We start from the raw sequence: 22505 nt of genomic DNA on the forward strand, positions 1-22505 counted from the left end.
AATTTATAAGAGAATAAATATTATTACACTTAATTATACAATAGATTTATCATAAAGCAATCACAATGTCATAAAGAGTTATTTATTGTTAGAATATAAAGGCAAGATTTAATGTATTAATTAGGTAACTACTTTTTTAAACTTTAAGCTATGGTTTCCTAGTAAAGCGGCGCCGTTATCTAGCGGCCGTTATATACGGAGATGCGGTGGGTGTCGTAGGACGGACATCATAACGGTGTCAGATTCTTATTTACTTATTTATTTGTGTAACACTTTTTATTCATATACAATATTTATTTATTTATTTATTTCATTTTATTTGGGATTTTTACAGCTATTACATAAACAAAATAATTAGAAAAATCTTAACAATACTAAAGCCAATTACAAAAATCCACTGTAAATATAATGACACATAATATATAAGAAAAGAAGTTTAGTAATTTTATTTGTGTGACGTTTGTATTCATGTGTATGTGAATGTGTGTATGCGTGAATGGATGAGGGAGAGGATACATGTGCGTGTGGGAATGAAAGAGGGAGAGGGTGCGTTTGTATGGGTGCGTAAGTATGAAAATAATATATTTGCTTAAAACTTGTAAATTGTATTAAAAATGGTACAATAAAGAGCTTAGTATATATTATAAACATACAAGAGCGCAATTTCTTCGTACCTACCGAACCTTGCAGTTTGAGAAAAATACAAGTACATGGATATATTCTAAGGAATTATGCTGAGTCTTATAATTTTATACAAAATTTAAAAACAAAAATTAAATTAAAAAAATCAACACTGTACTATGGAAGAAGGAGAGTAGATGGAAAGGAAAGAAGGAGATAGGAACATCTCATATATTTAGATAGTGACAAGAAGTCTCAGGGGAAAAAGGAAAAAAAGGAGAAATTAAGGAAGAGAAAGGAGATGTTTCTTCAGACGTGATTTAAACAGAGATACTGTAGTAACATTTCTGATCGTAGGTGGGAGATGATTCCACAGTGGAGCCGCGTGGACACTATATGAGTTAGAGAAGGAAGAGGAATTGCGGATGGGTATTATGAGAGTGTTTTGAGAATTAGAATGAAGAGGTAAACCATGAACTGATAAGCGTTGACGGAGGTATATAGGAGCGTCAGGACTATGAAGTACATTGAACAGAAGCGAGAGGGAAAGATAGTCTCTCCGCTGACCAATTTTGAGCCATTTCAGTTGCCTACGATAATCAGAAATGTGGTCATATTTCCTAAGACCAAAAATATACCTTATGCATGTATTTTAAAGTCGTTCAAGTTTATCGAGTTGCTCACAGCTTAAATCAGTTATGGAAACATCAGCGTCATCAATCAATCAAGAATGGGTAGTGGTAATGCTTGTACAAGGGCGCATTTAGTATTAATGGGTAAGAATTTTTGCAATCTTCTAAGTGAGTGTAGACTGAAAAATATTTTGCGGCTTAATTCATTAGTATGAGCTCGCCAGCATAAATGTCTTAGATTTTTTACGGATTTCCTGCATTGGATATTAGTACCATTGACATTAAGAGTACTAAGTGAAGATACGTCTAGCTTACTAAGCAATCTTTGACTACCCGCAAACATAATTTGTATTTTAGATGGGTTTATAAGTTAACCATGCTCTTTTGTCCGTGTTGACGCGCAATTTAGTGTATTATTCTACAATCGAGCAGCATCTATAACAGTACAAAAGGGGAGGCAAGAAAATAAAAGCGGTAAAACGGTATTTAAGGGTTCTTTCGTTACTAGAACGAAGAGATACTCCATGTTATGATGGAGGTTGGAAGAGCTCTCTCAGATAAACAAGCGAAGTGATTAAGATGAAAACATTAATAGAGAAATATCACATACTACGAATACCGATAACAATATTTGAAATGCATTTAGAATGTTCAATTGTATTTTCTAAATCAATATGGATATTGTGGAAAAATGTTTTCATACATGAATGTAAAAAAAATAGTAAAAATACGTTGCTAGAAAAATGCAACGTGTTTGGCCTTGTTTGTTTTTTTTGTTTTTTTTTATATAGGAGTTGCTTTATTATTTACTTTGCTTATAGTTTAATAAGGCTTATATTTGAAAAAGTGGCTTTTTCTGCAATTAAATATCTTAAAATTTATCTAAACTACTGGGATCAGGAGGAATATATTTGTGTGGCCTAATCAGGAACTTCTCAGCGTTTGCTCACGTGGAGAGGAAACCACTTAAAACTCTTCAGGAGAAGCCGGCCTGTTGGCAGCAGTCAACGGCCTTCCGTTCCACTAGAGGAGCGTTCGACATTTTGTTCCCTACTTTGGTTTATTTTACCAATTGCCCGCACTATATTGAGCATGTACGATACTACCTCTCGTGTGAGTTCTTTATTACCTATCACCGATGGGATGCCGCATAGATCTTCAAGCCTTGGTAGTTGTGACGTCAATATTTGTGATATTGTTCTGAACAAATTTGAATGGTAGAAAAAAATAAACACGAATCGCGACGTATGCGTGGCCAATGGAATGGCCGTTTTTCCGGGAATCCAAAATTACAAATTTAGACCTGTATTACTTTAAAACGTGATATTTTCCTATTGCCGGTAAAAGGTTGTGTCATTTTTTTTCCTATATTTTCCAGTACGATTTGTGCAGTGTCTAAGCATACACGTAAGCATTTTAGTAATTGCGAGGAGACGCGAACGTTCAAAAGTAGCCGGGGAATGCTGGGAACAGACTAAAGTCTTATGCCAATGCCAATTGGCCGCAGGTTGAGGGACATATTTCGAACGCTGTGGCTTATGCTTACTCAAGTTATATACCTCGATGGAACAGGCAACGTTTTGATGACGTCATACACCGCCACATGGCGGCCGCTATTTGACAGCACCGTTATCTTATGAAACCATAGCTTAACCATTCAAAAATATTACGTCTCCACTACAATGGGTCAATTTGGACCATAATTTTAAATGTAAATTATTGAATTTGTATAGTAGAAATATGAATTAAAATCCCCACTTATTTAAAACACAGATTGTTTACGAAAGGAAATGAGAATTTTCAAATTTAATAATGGTGTAATTAAATAAGAAAATTAATAAATGGGTACTGTGAACTATATAAAATCTGACATGGCTGATTGAATCACAAATTGCATAATTCACTATTTTTATTTTAAAAATTCTTCATTATTCTGAAATTAAAATATGTATTTATTTATTTATTTATTCAAACACTTTTCATGCATATAAAGTTTACATACATACGTATTAGCGCGGGCATATTGCCTTAAGGCAATTTCTTCCTACCTACCCAAACCGTTCAATGTTAAAAAATCAGTGGAATATAAACATATTGTTGGTATATTATAATAATTCAATTTTGAAACGAAATATTGATAAACTTATGTATTTTTAATGAAACAAAAATTGACTAAATATCTACACTATACTATGAAGAGAGGAGGAGAGAAGGAAAGATGCAGAAGAAAGGAAAAACTTGAATATTCAGGAAGTGACATTTTATACGTGATTTAAATGCGACACGGTAGATTATCCACAATCGAGCAGCTACTACTTTGAAAGAGGAAGCAAAAAAAATAGAGCGGTAAGTGGGTATTGAAAAGGGTTCTCTCGTAACTAGAATGAATAGTTAGTGCTGTGATAGAGGTTGAAAGAGCTCTCTCAGATAAACAGGCGAAAAATAGCTATTTGTAGTGAAGTAATGACACTTGTTGACGCTAGATGTCGCTACTAGGCTAGCCGTGTGACGTGGAAGTGGGCGGAGCCACCTGTAACTTAGCAATCGGCAAACTGCCGAAAGTAAATTATTCCCCGGGTACTCAGATTCAGACCTTCCTATCTAGGAATATAGCCGTATATCTATGAGACGTATGCTTTATAGTAAACTAGTATCTCTACATCAATAATCTTTACTTTTCTGACCATCACATCAGAATGTACAATGTACTTGTATGCCTGATGAACAAAAGTAAGTCAAAAGTGATAGTATTTGAAAGGGGAAGTGAGATTACTGACTGTATAATAAATGTAAACAACGAACGTCTCTAACAAGGAGAAGAATTTGCGTATCTGGGAAACATGTTTTCAAGAGATGGAAGAGTAGAAAAAGATGTTGAAAGGAGAGTGAATGCGGGCACCAACATGAACGGTGTACTAAGCATAGTAATTGCTAATAATAATATGTAAATCGAAGCTAAACTGGCAGTGCACAACAGAGTTTTAGTCCTAACACTTATGTATGGAACTGGCAGAGGAAAGATAAAAGCCGATTGAACGCGGCAGAAATACGATCTTTTAGACGAATGTATGGGAAATCAATGTATGACAAGGCTACGAATGATGAAATCAGGCGAGAGTGTACATCTGAGTCTGATATGATTAAGAAAGGGTCTCTGAGATGGTTCGGTCATGCAGAACGAATGGATGACGAAAGAATGGTAAAGCAAGTATATATGGCGAGAATGAACGGTAACGTGAGACGAGGACGACCGAAGAAGACGTGGCATGGTCAGATCAACCAAAATCTTAAGTCTGGTCATGTCAAAAGGAGGCAGAACCGAAGGGCATGTAAGATGAGTGAATGTGGAAGAAGCTTGAAATGTATGCCGGGATATACGTGTGTGGAGGTTAATTCTCTCCGCCTACCCCTTCGGGGAAATGGCGTGATGTTAGTAGTAGTATGAGTGAAATATCACCCTTATCGGCATTAATCAATGATTTTTCATGTTAGTTAACATGGAAAATCATTCAATTAGTTAATTACAACAGAGATGGAAAACATTTGAGAGAAGGAAATATGGAAGTCTAGGCATTTACAGGGTATGTATGTAGTATGACGGAAAAATTGAAGGAATATAGATATTCATTTGAATACGTATATTTTTTATTAATAAAGACTATAAACAAAGCTAAATAAAATGTCTACACACTAAAAAAACTTGCAATAATTATTTGGATGTAAAGAAATTTTTATCGACACTAATCTTAAACAGGAAAAGGTAATTAAAAGAGAGTTTGAAAAAGAGATAGGAAATATTTCTTAAGAGTTTAGGAATAGGTTGTAGAGGGTCGGAGCTCCTACCCCAGTTAGAGATTGACAGAGAAGACACGTGGTTGCTGTTTGATGTTTATATAAAGAGTAATTGTAAGTGATAATACATGGCAAATGAATAATAAATGATGTCGCACGATTGTTACGGCTATGAGGAAATTGAGTCATTGTATTTGAACTCCATGCTGGAGCTGAGTGAACTGGACTGACTGACTGAACTCGTTGGGCTGACTGACATTGCCACGCCCTATGGTCTCTATGGAAACCAATACGTCTCCTACGGTATATTTGCGTCATAGTGTTTCTATACTTTCTCGGGTGTACCGGTCTCGTAAATTAATTGAATTTATAAGCCACGTTCCTATCTAGTTCATTTCTTCATGGTAGGGACGATGCTCCCGATTTGATGTGCAATACTGTTAGAGTTGCATTATACGTTGTAATGTATTCTAAAGAAAACGATGAGGTTGCGTCGTCAGTCATCGCACTATTTCAGGTGAAATGTTTTAGCACGTGTGTGTCTTCGATTATGGACTATGAACCACACAAGAGGAAACACGGCATCATCAGCATACAGAAGACAGTTAACAGTTACCACTCATTAAAAAATAAAAAAAAGATAGCGTGATTTGGCGTTCTATCCTCTCTGCCTACCCTTACGGGGAAACGGCGTGATGGTTTATTTATTTTGTTTGTTGGTTTGTGTTTCCATCGCGTCGCGAGGGAGCGACCGATTGGCGTGATTTTTTTCATAATCATATTAAACTCTTTTAAATGTAGTTGTCACTGTCGTTTGGCCACGCGATAAATTAATCTCGTTCCACTGTGATCGGTCAAGTTGCTCAAGGATTTTAAAATCACGTCGATAAACATCTGTGTTGGAGAAACGAGGTCGGCTTTATGACGAGACCAATGAATTGAAGCAAGATTTTTCAGCATTGTCGGTTGATTTGCTGTGGATTTAGTTATTGAAAGTCACAAATTTTGGAGAACTGAAAATGATTGGAAATTTTTGACCACAAAGTCAATGCTTGAAATATTAATAGTAAGATAGTCGAGTCATTTTTTATCCTTCGTCGAACCAATTACCAGTCGTCTTTATAAGTTTTGTAGTACATTTGTAGCACTTGTGGAGTAGAGCACCCGGCTTCTTGATCTTGGGAACTGTCGGATTGTAATCTGGAATAAATAATACAACTTAGTGGGTACATAAATGTAATTAGTGTGTACTAAGCTTAAATTTTGGAGTCCCACAAGGATCTATTTTGGGTCCACTATTAAAATTTTTATATATTTTTTTTAAATTTATTTACAATTTTAAAAAACCCGTTAGGGTTACATTAGAAATTTAATATTGTCTAGTCATTTTATGTCTCGTCTAGTCTAGTTAGTTCAGTCATCATGTGCTTTTTCAGATTGATTTTAAATTTGTCTCCATTAAAAGTTTTCAAGTAGTAAGGTAGGTCGTTGTAGTGTTTAGGTCCATTATGTAGTATTTTTGACTGTCCTGTTTTTGTCTTTGCTTTTTCAATATGATAGTGTTTTTGTTGTCTGGTGTTATATTTATGTATGTCAGCATTTTTGACTAATATTATGTCGTCGTCTTGTATGTTTCCCAGTGTTATTTTGTGCACAATTTTTAAGGTCTAAATTTTAGTCGAGTAGTTTATGTCAAACTGGTGTGTTTTTTTGTACAGTTCAGTCGTAGAGGTCAGGTAGGGTAGGTTGTATGTTAGTTTAAGAATTTTATTTTGTTGTCTTTGTATTCTTGTTATGTCTGTCTTGTTACCAGTTCCCCAGAAGGCGATCATGTAACTCAATTTACTTTTGACATAGGCTTCGTACATCATAATTTTTTCCTTTCTTGATATAAAATCTTTAATTTTGTAGAAGAGGCTATGTAGTGATGCCATTACTTTAGTGAGTCCGTCTATGTGTTTTGTCCATTTTAATTGTCTGTCCATTGTGAGTCCTAGGTAAGTCACATGTTCTAGTTCTATTAATGACTTATCACTGTATAATTTTAAAGAAAAAATTATTATGTATGCCGACGACATTGGACTATTCTACAAAAATCAAACAGACGTATTAACAAACAATGACATAAACGAAGACCTTACTATGTTAACTAAATGGACAAACACAAACTTACTTACACTTCATGAAAAACAAAGCAATATTATTAGAAAAAAATGTCACAAAGTAAATGCTTACATAAATAATGAACGACTAACTGAAATTGAACATTTTAGATACTTAGGACTAACAATAGACAGACAATTGACATGGACAATTCATATCAACAATTTAATTAGCAAAGTGGCGACTTTATCGAGTCTTTTTTTTTAAATCAATAACTTTGTTCCAATAAAGGAAAAAAAATAATGTATGAAGCCTATGTAAAAATTAAAATATGTTATATGCAACTACTATGGGGAACAGGAAATCAAAATGACATAAACAGACTACAAAGACAGCAAAATAAAATATTAAAGTTAGTATATGACCTTCCCTATCTAACGGCAACTAAAGAACTTTTTAAACAAACTAAATAATTAAATGTTACTGAACTCATTAAACTAGAATCCTTAAAATTTATTCATAAATTAGCCACTGATGTAATTGTAGACGAAGAATTAAAACTTGAAAAAAACTGCAGTAAACATGAACACAATACGAGCATATCAGAAAAATATCATATGCAACCTTTTAAAACGAGAAAAGGACAATCGAGACTAATAAACCTTGGACTGAAATTATACAATAAACTACCAGACAAAACTAAACAAAAGACTCAGACAACCTTTACAAAAGAGATGAAGAACATTTAAGAGAAGGTAATATAGAAGTCCAGGCATCTACAGGGCTTATGACCTGTCAATGGCTGGTTTAAGTGGCCACCTTACACACTGTGTAACATTCACCATTCTGCCTATATTTGAACATCTATATTCCTTCAATTCTTTCATCTGTTGATGTTTGTGAAGTTAAAGAGCTGAAACCTTTATTCATCATTGACAGGTCATAAGCCCTGTAGATGCCTGGACTTCTTTATTACCTTCTCTTAAATGTTCTTTATCTCTGTTGCAATATGTTGATATGAACAGCTCCCCAGGGAGTTGAATCCAGTCCTTGTCTACAAAAATTTGGACAAACTAAAAATATTGCTTTACAAAAGATGTTGAAAATATTATTATTAACAGTAGAATGTGAATTTTAAAGTAAAAATATTTTGTTAAATGTATGTAACCCGTAAGGGTTTTTCAATGAAATTTTTTTTTTTTTTTTAAATAGGTAATAATAATGCGTAACGTAGAGAGAAGCCCTATCACTATGTTTCATAGAACGCAAGCGATGTTGGTTAGCAACAAATTGGCGGCGGCCATTTTGTTTTGTTTGACAACAAACACATATCGGTTCTGTCGGATGCTTTTGTCGCTGTGCTTGGCTTTGTTTGTAGATACCTTGGATATTTACGTTATAATAAATAAAAATTGACTATAGTGATTTGCAGTACGTTTGGTTGCAGCAGTAGGAGCGTCAAAGCTGTTAAAGGGGACAGCTTTCACAGGAAATTGATTTCGAATATTTTCCCATTATTTTTCCTTTTATATTTTCTGTTCAGTTTATGTTTACCTTCTTAAATAAAAATAAATACAAAAAAAGCTTTTTATATTTTACACAGTTAGACTTAAATCTAATGGACCAGTGAAGTTTCCATATTATAAAATAATTATATGTAAGGTACAAAAAAGAGAAGGAAAATAAACATAAATCGAAGTTAAATGAAGAGAATTCGTAAAAGTAATTAAAAGTTAAGAATCAAAATAATGAATGAAAAGTTTGCTTAGGTGTAAAAATAAAATAAAATATAAAAATTTTTTTGAAAAGGAAAAACATAAATATACACATACATATTTTAAGGGATTCAAAGAAACGATGAGAAGAATCTTTAAATAAGAAAATAAATATATGTCAATTTAAAAAACATCTTCAAAATTAATGACACATAATAAAAGCAGCAATATATTGATTTCATATACATATAAGACGTACAGACTTCTAGGGTTTATCTTACGAATCTCCAAGCCATTCTCATCACCAAATACATTCAAACTTCTTTACTATACTTATGTGCGAAGTCAACTCGAATTCGCTTCATTAGTATGGTCCCCTCAATATAATGTATATATTAATCAAATTGAAAACATTCAAAAGAAATTTATATGGAGCCTGGAATATCGTTTTGGTAACATTGAAAATGATTACGGCGCATCTTTGATCAATTTTAATATAGAATCACTACAAAAAAGGCGCCTTAGATATGATTTAATTTTTCTTTTCAAAATTCTCAATAACATAGTTGATTCGCCGTATCTTTTACAAAATATTGGTTTCCGTTGTCCTCTTCGCTATACTAGATTAAATTCCCTTTTTTATGTACCAACTTGTAAAAACAATTATACCTCGAATTAATTCATTAGACGTACCTGTAGAAATTATAACGGACTCAGTATTGATGTAGACATTTTTAACTGCACGTTGCATTTGTACAGAAAATTTCTTCATGGGGTCGATTATTTGGGATAGTTGCTGAATGTACATCTTGAGTGGTTTATGCTATGTATATGTGCCGCATGTAATGTATATGTTTGTGTATGTTTTATATGTGCGTTCATGTGTGTACGTGGATGGCTCGGAGTGTACATTCGGTATTTTTATTTATTTTAATTTATTACCTCCATGGAAAACGCAAATGTCAAGTATTATCCTTTTTTCACTTAAAATTCTTATTTATTTTTTGTCACATTTAATGTTTATATCTTTTTAATTTATGAAAACTTAATTGGTCTTTTTATGTTAAAAATTGTTGTTTTTAGTACTTATTTTGTATGACTGTATGTTTTCTAAATAAAATAAAATAAAAAAATAAAATAAAATAAAACATATAATATAAGTAATTAAAAGTAGTTTAAAAGTATAAAAACATGTCAATGCAGCAGAGAAAAAAGAAGGAATAACAGGTATAGCAAGTAATATTTAAAATTTAAAAAAGCAATATAAGGAGAAGACTTTAAATCAAAGGTAGTTGATAAAATGTCAGTAAAGCAATTTTCGCAGTAATACAAATTTCAGTGGAAAATTTTGATTAACATAACAATATGAATGTATGTAAGGCAGTAATGTAAGAGAAAAGGGGATCAACGGGAGTTTAATTCAAAAGCTTTCAATACACTATTTTTAAATAATGAGGAAGTTCAGTGGTTTTTTTCAAATTTTTTATTTGTTAATAGACTGTTAAACTAAGTCAAAATTTTTTTTTTTTTAATTTTTACATATCGTATTATCGGTGCTACGATTTTTTAAAGTTTTGTATTTCTGAAATAACTCCGCGTGTGACGTCAGAGGTTCATTTCCGCTTATTATCATTCAGTTCTTCCCATTGGTCCAGAAGCGACAAGCAGACCGGAAATCTTCCATAGCTCTCAGATCATAGGTTGATTCACATGAACCAGTGACGTCATTTAAAGTAGTGCGTTTTTATCTAAATATTTTTTATTATTTTTTCTGTACATTTTCAAGAAACTTTGCTGTACGATTTAATGTTTTAATTTTTACCCCGCGTAAGAAAATATTTTTTGTATCCAATTTCCCGTAGGGCTGAAGTTCCTCATGTAATCCTGTATGAGAGATATCTATATGGTTAAAACAGCTGTTAAAAGTGGAACACGATCTGTGTAAAAACGAATTCTGACAATAGTTCGTATTGACGCTAGGTATTCGAAAGGTTGGATGGTATGTATTTACTTGCCGCAGTGGCGTCAGGAGATTATACTGACCCCCATTCTTCAGAATGCATGTGTCTACAATATTTGGACATATTTAAAACGTTAGGCGAAGAAATGTCGAATGTTGTTACCGCGGCGCGTCGCTGGGCGGCGCGCGCACCGCGGATCACAAGATGGTGTCCAGCGTGTCGAAACCCTGCAGGACTCGCGCGTCCCGGCTGCACCAGCGGGACAGCTCGTCCAGGGACAGGCAGCCGTCCTGGTCGGTGTCCATCAACTGCACAGGACAACGGACCCGAGGTTAGCTGGATAGGAATGTCTCGACGTGGCGGGAGGAGTCATTAGGAAATAGACGTCTCATAGAGGCGGAGGGATTATTTAATTTAAACACTTAAAGTTTTTTTTCCATAGTAAACAATGATAATAATGTGACCTCGCCGGGTTTACCCGTTACTTAATAGTATACTTTTTAAAATATTTTTACATGTGAGAATATACAAAGAAGACTTAATCTACAAAGATAATTAACAAAACGTTCATACAGTTTTAAACACTACGTATTTATTACAATATTTGAGTTTGTCCAAATGTCAACAATTGGAAGAACTGAAGAAATATGGATGTTCAAACATTGGCAGAATGGTGAATGTGGCCACTTAAACCAGCCTAGACTTCCATATACCCTTATCATAATGACTCCCGAGGGGGTGAAATCCAGTATTTTGTCCACAAACATTTGGACAAACTCAAATATTGTAATAAAACAAACTGGTCCAAGAAGTTTTAAAATGGAAAATTGTTTTCAGGCGTTGCCTAGTATGGGAAATAGTTCAGTCCGATGAATCTCTTCGCAACAATAAAGGTTTCAGCTCTTGAACTTCACTAAAATCAACAAATGGAAGAACCGAAGAAATATGGATGTGCAAACATCGGCAGAATGGTGAATGTTGAACAGTGTGTAAAGTGGCTACTTAAACCTGGGTGGATGTGTTCAGACAATCTACAGACCGCTGATGATAACCCAAAAAACCATACTAAGAATAATATTTAAATATTAAAGAGGCCAAAGTCCTTTCAATTAGACAAATCTATTATAACATTTTTTGGTTCGTGTACCTGCACACAAATCTGGATTTTCTCCCAAGACGGGAGTAGGTATATATTTTTATTTACATCCCTACAGAGATGAGGTAGAATTTTTTCAAATTCAAGATTCGGGATTATGGATATTCTAGCGTTCACAGGGCTTATGACCTGTCATTGGCTGGGTTAAGTGGCCACTTTATGTAGGTACTACAACATTCCCCATCACGCTTATTTAGCGAATATCCACACCAGGTAACATTTTTGGTTTTTTGTATATATGCTACGAATCAAGAACCCATCCTCTAAAGTAAATTACTACGTACCAAAAAGTATATCAACTTTGGCCAAGAGACATTTCTCTGTGGTAGGTCCAAGAATTTTTAATTTGCTAGATCAGGTGACAAAGGAATCTGAGTCATTTTCGAAATTCAAATCTGGTTTGAGTAACTGGTTTGCTCGAACGGGAATGGATTTCTGCGATCAAATGTGGACTAACTGGTAAATGATTAATATGTATTTATTTATTGTGGATAACTTAAATAGCGCCATTTTCGTAATAAAATACCTCAAGGGCGCTTTACATGGTGATTCTATTGTTAAGTTAATTTAATTGAAGCTTTTAAATTTGTAATTTAATTAAAATAATTTATTTTGTTGTCACGTGCTACGGATTTATTCAAATGATTTAGAGAACAAGTGGGTTTTAAGTTTTTTTCCGAAACATCACTTCACTTTCACAGCCTCGCACCTCTGCTGGGAGAGTATTCCATGCCATAGGGCCTGCGACCGCAAATGCGCGCTCACCAAATTTAGTGCGCTGTTTGCGTAGAGGTATAATAACTTTTCCTCTCGCCGTAGACGTAGCTGATCTAAGCGTGAGACGCCTGTCAGCTAGTTCATCTGGAATGCATAGTTCCCTTAGATATTCCGGAGCCGAGTTGTGCAGTGGCTTATACATAAGCCGACAGAGTTTGTATTCGACCCTCTGTGGAAAACGTAGCCAGTGTAGTTCCCGAAGTAGTGGAGTGATATGACTGAACTTAGAGATTCCGAAAATAAGTCTCAATGCGGCATTTAATACAGCCTGTAGGCGAGTTATGCATAGTTCCCTTAGATATTCCGGAGCCGAGTTGTGCAGTGGCTTATACATAAGCCGACAGAGTTTGTATTCGACCCTCTGTGGAAAACGTAGCCAGTGTAGTTCCCGAAGTAGTGGAGTGATATGACTGAACTTAGAGATTCCGAAAATAAGTCTCAATGCGGCATTTAATACAGCCTGTAGGCGAGTCATTTTATTCATTGGTATACCTGCGTAGATACCATTACAATAATCGACTCTAGACACTACAAACGCATTTATTAATTGACGGGCGGCATCAACCGGCAAATTTTTGCGTATGCATTTAATTTGTCTCAGCTGGTAGAAGCATGAACTCGTGAATGTAATAATGTATAAGTATCAATGATGTGTATAAACTTAATATATATGTATATGTATGTATAGTTTTACGACACATTCGCCTGAGAGATCGCATTTCGACAGCATTCAGCCTGCTTTCATCCCTGTTTTTCCGAGTCCATACTTCGCTCCCATACATCAGGGACGGGACCGGGACTCTGTTGTGAACTGCCGATTTTGCCTCTTGTGACAAGCATTTATTTGCCAAGGTCGATTTAAGCGCACCGTTCACTCTGTTCCCGGCACTCACCCTCCTTTCAATATCTTTCTCAGTCATTTCCATCCCTAGTGAACATACTTCCCAGATACACAAATTCCTCTACTTGTTTTAGTATAACTCCATTCACAGTGATTTCACGTTTAGTCCTACTTTCATTTCTTTCAAAAACCATCGCATTGGATGTATCGACATTCATCAGCAAATCGCTTCTCTTGCATACACCGTAGACCTTTGTTACCAAGAGTTGCAGTTCTAGCAAGGAGTACAGCATCGTCAGCATACAAAAGACAATTGACTTTTAAATCACCCATTTCTGCTCCCATTCTTAAGTCTTTTAGTTCTTTCATGCAGTACGATAGATGCACAAATGTCGAGATCCGTACATGATGCAAGGCTGAGACGAGCACTATCGACAGAATCAAGAAAGGAGCTCTGCGCTGGTTTGGACATGCGGAGCGAATGGACAGCGAGAGAACGGCTGAGAATATTTACAATGCGAATGTTGATGGATGCAGAAATAGAGGAAGACCGAGAAAGACATGGCATGACCAAATCCAACAAATGCTTTAAGGTGGACATGTCAAAAGTCGGAATAATCGGCGCGCGTGCATGAGAAGATGTATGAATGTAGAGGAAGCGAGATCTGTATGCAGAGATAGAGTGTTGTGGCGTTCTATCCTCTCTGCCTACCCTTACGGGGAAACGGCGTGATGGTTTGTTGTTGTTGTATGTATATATGGCGGCCTCCGTGGTGTAGTGGTCAAGACGCTTGACTCACGCACGGAAGGTTCCGGGTTCGATTCCCGGTGAGAACACAAAAATTAAAAATGTGATTTTTCTCAAGCCTGGGTGCTCTGTGATGTAATTCACCACTGTAATTAGGCCTCCTGGCCTGTTGTGATGCAAAAAAAAAAAAGTAAAAATGTAAATATGTGCGTGAATGTATGGTTATGAATGCATTACAAGTGCCCTGACTCAACACGGATTTTCTAGCGAGTCGGAGCAAGTTCACAGACATGAGTCGTTTCTGATTGTGTCGCTATAAACTGTGTCTCTGTCCTTAACAAATGTATGTATAATGTAATTAATAAATAAAATAAAATAAATGACAGGTCATAAGCCCTGTAAATGCCTAGACTTCCATATATTAAAGCTTTTCTCCATCCCTGTTGTAATTTGTTACTGTTTCCTCGTTACATCAGAGATCTCGCTATTTCCGAGATCGACCGTGATTTATTTATTGACATTTATAAGAGATTCGACGAATCCTTTATCTGAAGAATAATAATGATTGATATAAAGAAACGACATGCCGCGCATCCTTCCAATATCTCGGTAGATACATAACGTAAGGACAGTAGAAGAGTCCAGCAAAGCCTCGATACATACCGAGCAAGAGAGCATTTGTGATTGCCCCAAGGTCGCGAGAGCGTCCTTGTCCTTGGCGATCTGCCAACTGATTTCACTGGGAAATAAATATATTATGGCTTATTTCCGAACGGTAGGGGAGACTGAGGCGCCGACGCCGACGGCGGGGTGATACGTTTACCGCCGTACAGCGGTTCGTCCCCTATAGGGAAGTTAGACATTTTTTAATTTTTTTTACCCTTACGGATTATTACATTCATTTTACAAAAATAATATAAACATTTTTCATTCATACTCTGTTGTTCAAAATAATATTTTTTACATCTTTGAAAAGTTTGTCTGAGTATTTCGGTTAGTTTTGTCTGGTAGTTTATTGTCCCTGGTTCATTAGTCTTGATTGTCGTTGTCTTGTTTTAGATAGTTGTATATTATTTAAATCTTAAAGTAGGGCACACATATCATACATATTGTTATGTGTGTTCTAATAATAACATTCCTAATATATTTAATTTATAAATTGTTTATCACATATGTCTTGATCATTATTTTAAATTTTGATATGTTCTGTTGTCTCTAGTATTGTGAAGGTGTTCATGCTGGTTCCGATCAATTTTTTTCCAAAAATTCTGTTTTTTTATTAGAGTTTATAATTTTATGAACAAATATCATTGCATTGTAAAATATTCTTTGTTTATATGTTAATAATTTCATTTCATTTACCATCGACTTTACCCTCGTGTCTCTGTTTTTTTTCAAAATGATTCTAAAGGCTTTATTTTGTAATACAGTTAGTTTATCTATGTTTTCTTTGTTTGATAAAAATAAAATGCTACTACAGTAGTTAACGTGTGGTTCAATAATTGCTTTGTAAATAGTTTTGCAAGAGTCCTTATCAATAAATCTTCTGATCCTTCCCAAAGTTGATATTTTTTTTGCAATCTTATTTATTACCATCTTAGCGTTTTGGTGAAATGTAAGTTTTGAATCCAACATTACACCTAAATATTTAATTTCAGTGACTTCATAAAGTTCTTCATTTTCTATTACAATTCATGGTGTAATTTTTATTCTTTTGTTTCTTATATTCATATATTTAGTTTTGTTAACATTTAATTTTAATTTATTAATTTTTAGCCACAGTGATACACTATTAAGATCATGATTTAGTCTGTCCATAATTGTTTTATAATTTTCTCCCGATATATATATTAAGGCATCGTCTGCAAAGAGTCTTATTTTTGAATATTTTAATGTTTCGACAATATCATTTATGTATATAATAAACAAAACCGGTCCGAGAACCGGTCCTTGTGGTACTCCCGATGAAATTTTGAGGGGCTTGGAAATTGTATATGTATTGTATATTATATGTATCTGTTATTTGTCTGATATTCTCGTATTATGTCCATGTTGACTACAATTTTTTACAAGTTTTAGTTCTTCGTCTACAATTACATTAGTGGCTAATTTATGGATAAATTTTAATGATTCTAGTTGAAAAAGTTTAGTTTTATTTAATAGCTTAGTTTGCTTAAAAAGTTCTCTAGTTGCAGTTAGATAGCGAAGGTCATATACTAACTTTAACATGTTATTTTGTTGTCTTTGTAGTCTGTTTACGTCATTTTGATATCCTGCTCCCCATAGTAGTTGCGTATAACATATTTTAGTTTAACATAGGCTTCATACATTATAATTTTTTCCGTTTTTGGAACAAAGTTTTTGATTTTAAAAAAAAGACTCGATTATGTCGCCACTTTGCTAATTAAATTGTTGATATGAGTTGTCCATGTCCATTGTCTGTCTATTGTTAGTCCTAAGTATTTAACATGTTCAATTTCTGTAAGTCGTTCATTATTTATGAAAGCATCACATGGGATTCAATCTACTTCAACAGAGAGGAAAAACATTTTTGAGAAGGGAATATGGGAGTCTAGGCATTTACAGGGCTTATGACCTGTCATTGGCTGGTTTTAGTGGCCACTGTTTGAACATTCACATTTCTTCAATTCTTCCATCTGTCGTTTTCAGTGAAGTCGAAGAGCTGAAACCTTTTTTTTGTGAAGAGGTTCGTTAAATAACATATAAACAAAGAATATTTTACAGTACAATGATATTTGTTCATAAAATAATAAACTCTAATAAAAAAACAGAATTTTGGAAAAAAATTGATCGGAACCAGCGTGAACACGATCTCAATACTAGAGAAAAGAACAAAATTAGACTTCCATTTAGGAAAAAGGCAAAGTCACAAAATTCCATTTTATTTAAAGCAATTAAAAAGTATTACGAAATGGAAAAAAATATTTATAAAGAAAAAAACATATCAAAATTTAAAATAATGGTCAAGACATATGTGATAAACAATTTATAAATTAAATATATTTGCAAAGTTATTATTAGAACACACATAACAATATGTATGATATGTGTGCCCTACTTTAAGATTTAAATAAAAAATAAAATAAAAAAATAGATTTTTTCTAGGCTTTGCCTAGTATGTTTAATAATTTGATCAAATTGATCTTTTTATAACAATAAAGGCTTCAGCTCTTTAACCTCGCGAAAATCAACAGAATTGAAAAAGTATGGATGTTCAAACATACGCAAATGTTAAATCTGCGTATGTTTGTGCTAAGCACTGTGCTGTGTAAAGTAGCCACTTGCCATGGACAGGTCATAAACCACGTTAATGCCTTAACTTCCATATTTCGTGGTCTGGTCTCCATTCTATGTCAATCGCATAAACCACATTGAATCAGTCCAACATCGCTTGCTTCGAAAAGTAGCGTGAATGCTTGGACTGGAGAGAGGTAATTATTCTTATGCTGATATAGAGTCAATGTTCAATATTTCTAGTCTACAAAAACGTAGAACTAATATTGATTCCATATATATGTTCGGCATACTAAATGGTATGATCGATGTGCCATCATTACTGCGACAGGTAAAATTCCACATTCCGACATTTACCATTCTGCCCATGTTTCAACATCCACATTTCCTTGACTCTTCCATCTGTTGACTTTTGTGAAGTAAAAGAGCTGAAACCTTTATTACGCGGGTGAGATTCATCCAGCTGAACAAAATCACTTTATAGGCAACGCTTGAAAACGATTTTCCAAATTTTATACTTCTTTTACCAGATAGTAATTCAACAAAATATAAAATAAATTTTATTCTACATATAACAAATATTTTTATATCATGTTAGATAATATTTGATGTTTTAAAGATAATGTCGGTCAAATGTCCACGATAGACTTGTTTAATCCGAGATCCAATTTTCATTAGTTCTCTCACTAGATAAGGAAAAATTATTCAATTTTTAAGTAATGCATTAGTTACATACACATGCATTTGCTAATTACGCATGAAATGTGATTGCATCCTGTTTCTTTGAGATACTAGCAGTATTTTTACACTTTAATCGAGAGTTGTGTACTGAGCGACTTCTACAAAGAAATTAATGGGCCAAAACGTAAAACTACCAATTTATGAGCAGTTTAGTCGCCTGTTTGATGCTCGTACGCGGTTTCTGGACTATTTTTGATTCTATGTTAAAAAGGGTGGAACCGCTGTCCTAGACAAATTAAAAACCTCAAAATAAATGAGGCATTTTTCTACACTTACGTGAAATATTCTCTCGACGTGGTCTTTGGCCGTGGTGTCCTTGACGGAAGGGGCGGTGGATCTTCCCAGCATCTCGTAGATGGAGGTCACTACGTCGGTCATCTCCGCCTTCGTGATGCGGCCGTCCCCGTCCACGTCGTACAGGGCGAACACCCACTGCAGCTTGTCCTGCGTCGTCCCGCGCGACACCCGCGACAGGATGCTCAGAAACTCCTGGAAGAGATGGAGCGCGTTGTGAGGGTCCGCTGGCGGAGCAGTTTGCCGAACGAGTCCTGATTTTGTCGCATTGTAAACTCGCAACGACGCCTGTGCCGCGATTGTGAACGCTATCTTGTACATATCGAGACCTAACCTATCTGTTTACTCCACGAATGCCATTATAAGCAACATTCAAAATCTTCACCATGCTCTCAGCATACAAGGCATATATGTTCGATTCTGCTGGGTTAGAGCTCATGTTGGAGAAATCGGAAATGAGAGAGCAGATGAGCTAGCCAAGGCTGCTACAGTCAAAAAAGTGAGGCCGAACTTTGATGAAGTCCCAATAAGCCATGTAAGGTGGTCCCTTTCAAAAGATAAATTAAATGAGTGGAGGAAAATTTATGAAGAAAAAACTGCCAATAAGTGGATCAAGCAACTTTTGAGAAGCACAGACGAGGCCAAAACATTTTGGAAGCATGAAACGCCTACATATGAATTAACTCAGGCTCTCTCGGGACATGGATGCATGAGGGAATATCTGCATCGCTTTGGGCTGCGAGACGATAGTTGCTGTCCATGTGATGGCATCACTGAGCAGACTGTGGAACATCTTCTTGTATACTGTCCAATATTTGATAGGCCGAGATGGGAGCTTGAATGCAAAGTAAACACTCGGATTGCTGCGACTAATAACCTAGCTGAGCTCCTGAACTGTAATGATACACGAAGAGAGACTGTTCGATTCATTACAGGGACGATCAAGAAGGCTAAGTAATTCAATGGTGGTATCTAGCTCCTTTTGTTTTTTGTGTCCAACTTTTAAGATTTTTTATTTTTTATTATTTGTTAATGTAATATTTCTAGAATTAATTTGTTTATTCTGATTCTGCTTTATTTTTATTATTGTAAGTCTACGGTGAAAAATGTTGAAGTCAACGGAATATAATTTAAAGATAAATGTATTCGATAAAACCTTGCACATAACAAAAGCAAGCTACAAATAAGTTGCAACTACAAAAAAAAAAAAAAAAGACCTAACCTAACCTAACTTCAGTAGCTCAGTCACAAATAAATATCGACGCGCTTAAAAACATGCTAAGCATTTGAGCGATCACAATGAACAAAACTGAACATGCTTATATTAACATATTAACATATTAAAACAGAGATGAAGAACATTTAAGAAAAGGTAATATAGAAGTCTAGGCATCTACAGGGCTTATGACCTGTCAATGGCTGGTTTAAGTGGCCATTTTTCACACTGTGTAACACTCACCATTCTGCCTATATTTGAACATCTATATTCCTTCAATTATTTCATCTTTTGATGTTTGTGAAGTTAAAGAGCTGAAACCTTTATTTATGCGGGTGAGATTCATCCAATTGAATTATTTTACCTACATACTAGGCAACGCATTTGTCTCAGCTGGTAGAAGCGTGAACTTATCGTTCTACTCATTTGAGCGTCAAGAGATAGGTCATAGTAGTAAAAAGTCAACGCGTGTGTAATCTCTAAGTCAACGCTCGTGTCGGTTTGTTTTTTGTTTTCCTCGTAAATAAATACAGTTCACTGGCGAAAAATCGGCGTTTAATATAAAAAATAATGCAATATATTGCATTTGCAAAATAGTAAGGAGTATCTAATACAAAAAAGTGAAAGTTATATTACAATTACTATGGCGACTGCCTTTCTTGACATTTGGCTGGCCAACCGCCGGCTGAATGCAATAAATGGCGTAATAAATAATAAATACAAAAAGCAGTTTTGGGATATTTTTGTTTTTTACACCGGTGAAATTCAAATATGTGATTGCGCAGCAGGATTATGCGTCGCGAAACGTAAATATTTTGACATTTAACACTTTGTATCCCGGAGCCGTGTAAACACGTGATTATATTTTATTTTATTTATTTCGAATACAAACAGATGTACAGGTTAAATGAATATTTAAAAAAATATATATATATAAAATGTAAACATAGTAGGGCCTGCCATCCAATTATATGTATTCACTTAATAATACTGTAATAAAGCGACGACGGTTTGAAGTTTGAACTATATAAATAATAAATATACTATATATTAAAATAAGATAGATATGGACAAAACAAGGAGATAGTGGAAAGGAAAAGAAGGAAATTGATAAGGAGTGGTAAAGGATGATTGAAGGAAAGTGAGAGTGGAAAATTGCATTTGATTTAATGATTAAACGAATTATGAATGAAGAGCATGAATCAAGCCTATTAATTCTCTTCTGTACATATTGTATGGAGTGTTAAATATATCGAGACTATTAAATTTTTTGTTAAATGTTTCACATATACCAGGGATTGTAGAATGTTTCCGATGATTAGTTTTAAATTTACGAATATAGAAAATATCAGAGAGTCTAGTTGGCCTGGAGGGGACACGGTAAGCAAGTAGATTAATGAGTTCCGGGGAATCGAATTTATTATTGACAATTTTATGAAGCAGGATCTGATCAAACATATCTCTTCTGTGTGCTAATGAAACAAGGTTATAAAATTTTAATGAAGCTAAATAATTTGGAAAATGCAAGTGAAATTTGTATTCTAGTTTTTTCAGGAATTTTTTTTGAACATTCTCGATTCTATTAATATTTAATTTATAAACAGGAGACCAGATAGCAGTGCAATATTCAAGATGGGGGCGTACGTATGTTATGTAAAGCAATATAAATGAATCTAAATTTTTAAAAGATTTACACAGCCGCATGATAAATCCAGTCATTTTGTATGCCTTGTTAATTATAGTTTCTATATGACTATTGTTATTTAAGTTTGAGTCCAAAATAATTCTCAAGTCACGGATTTCGTTTACTTCTCTAATTGTATTTTCATTTATCATATAGTCAAATTTTATTTTATTTTTATTACGAGTGAAAGATATTTTGTAACATTTAGACACATTGATATAAAGTTTGTTTTCAACACAGTAATTCGATAATGCATGTAACCATGCGTTGTTCCCGTGTTTTCACAGCCGTCTAAAAAATGCATTTAATTGACATCTAGATACTTTTATTCGTACTTTTCCGCTGCTGGTAAACCACGTGAAAACACGGGACCAGGACACAACGCATGGTTATTATAATCACGTGTTTACACGGCTCCGGGATACGAAGCCCAAAAAAAGAGTGAGGCCCTGTATATGTGCGAACATTGCAATGCGCAATGTGGCTCTCCATAAAGGCTAATGTTGGCAAAACTATCATACAAACATTACTTATTTAATTTCTTCAAATAAATTTGAGAAGTTTTAATTGATTTAACCCAGTATTTTTATAATTATGACACTTAAAGAAACCCTTCACAAAGCATGAAATTTCACAAAAATGGGCCGGGCACAGGGTAAATTCTATGTGTATTCGGCCGGCACTCAAAGTGTCAATATTAGGTGTTCACGGATGTTTTTTTAATTTATTTAATTTATTTATTTATTTAACTTTTTGTACATAATGTTATTTGTACATTGGGGGGCTTATTGCCAAATGGCAATTTCTTCCAACCAACCAATAAAATAAAAGTTTTATTTTTATAATTCAAGTTACAGAACATATTCAATAGAAAAAAAAAAGATTAAAAAGTTAAAAATATATTAAAATAGAAATAAACGTATTTGTTTATAAATTACCTTAAATCAAAACTATTACTCAATGGGAAAA

General features: G+C 34.4%; 1 protein-coding gene across 1 annotated transcript in view; it reads right to left on the reverse strand.

The window, feature by feature from the left end:
* Positions 1-5131: 5131 nt before the first annotated feature.
* LOC148279770 (Kv channel-interacting protein 4-like) overlaps positions 5132-22505 on the reverse strand; it is a 131525-nt gene continuing 114151 nt past the window's right edge. The window contains exons 5-7 of the mRNA XM_088229432.1: positions 18619-18831; positions 10987-11132; positions 5132-6245 (exon numbers count right to left, since the gene is read on the reverse strand). Of these exons, the coding sequence (XP_088085558.1) occupies positions 11022-11132; positions 18619-18831 (324 nt within the window). The 3' untranslated portion in view covers positions 5132-6245; positions 10987-11021. The remainder of the gene's footprint in view (positions 6246-10986; positions 11133-18618; positions 18832-22505) is intronic.

This window comes from Micrasema longulum, unplaced genomic scaffold, assembly GCF_059751315.1.
Source record: "Micrasema longulum isolate JH-2025_06_02 unplaced genomic scaffold, ASM5975131v1 h1tg000673l, whole genome shotgun sequence".
NCBI lineage: Eukaryota > Metazoa > Arthropoda > Insecta > Trichoptera > Brachycentridae > Micrasema > Micrasema longulum.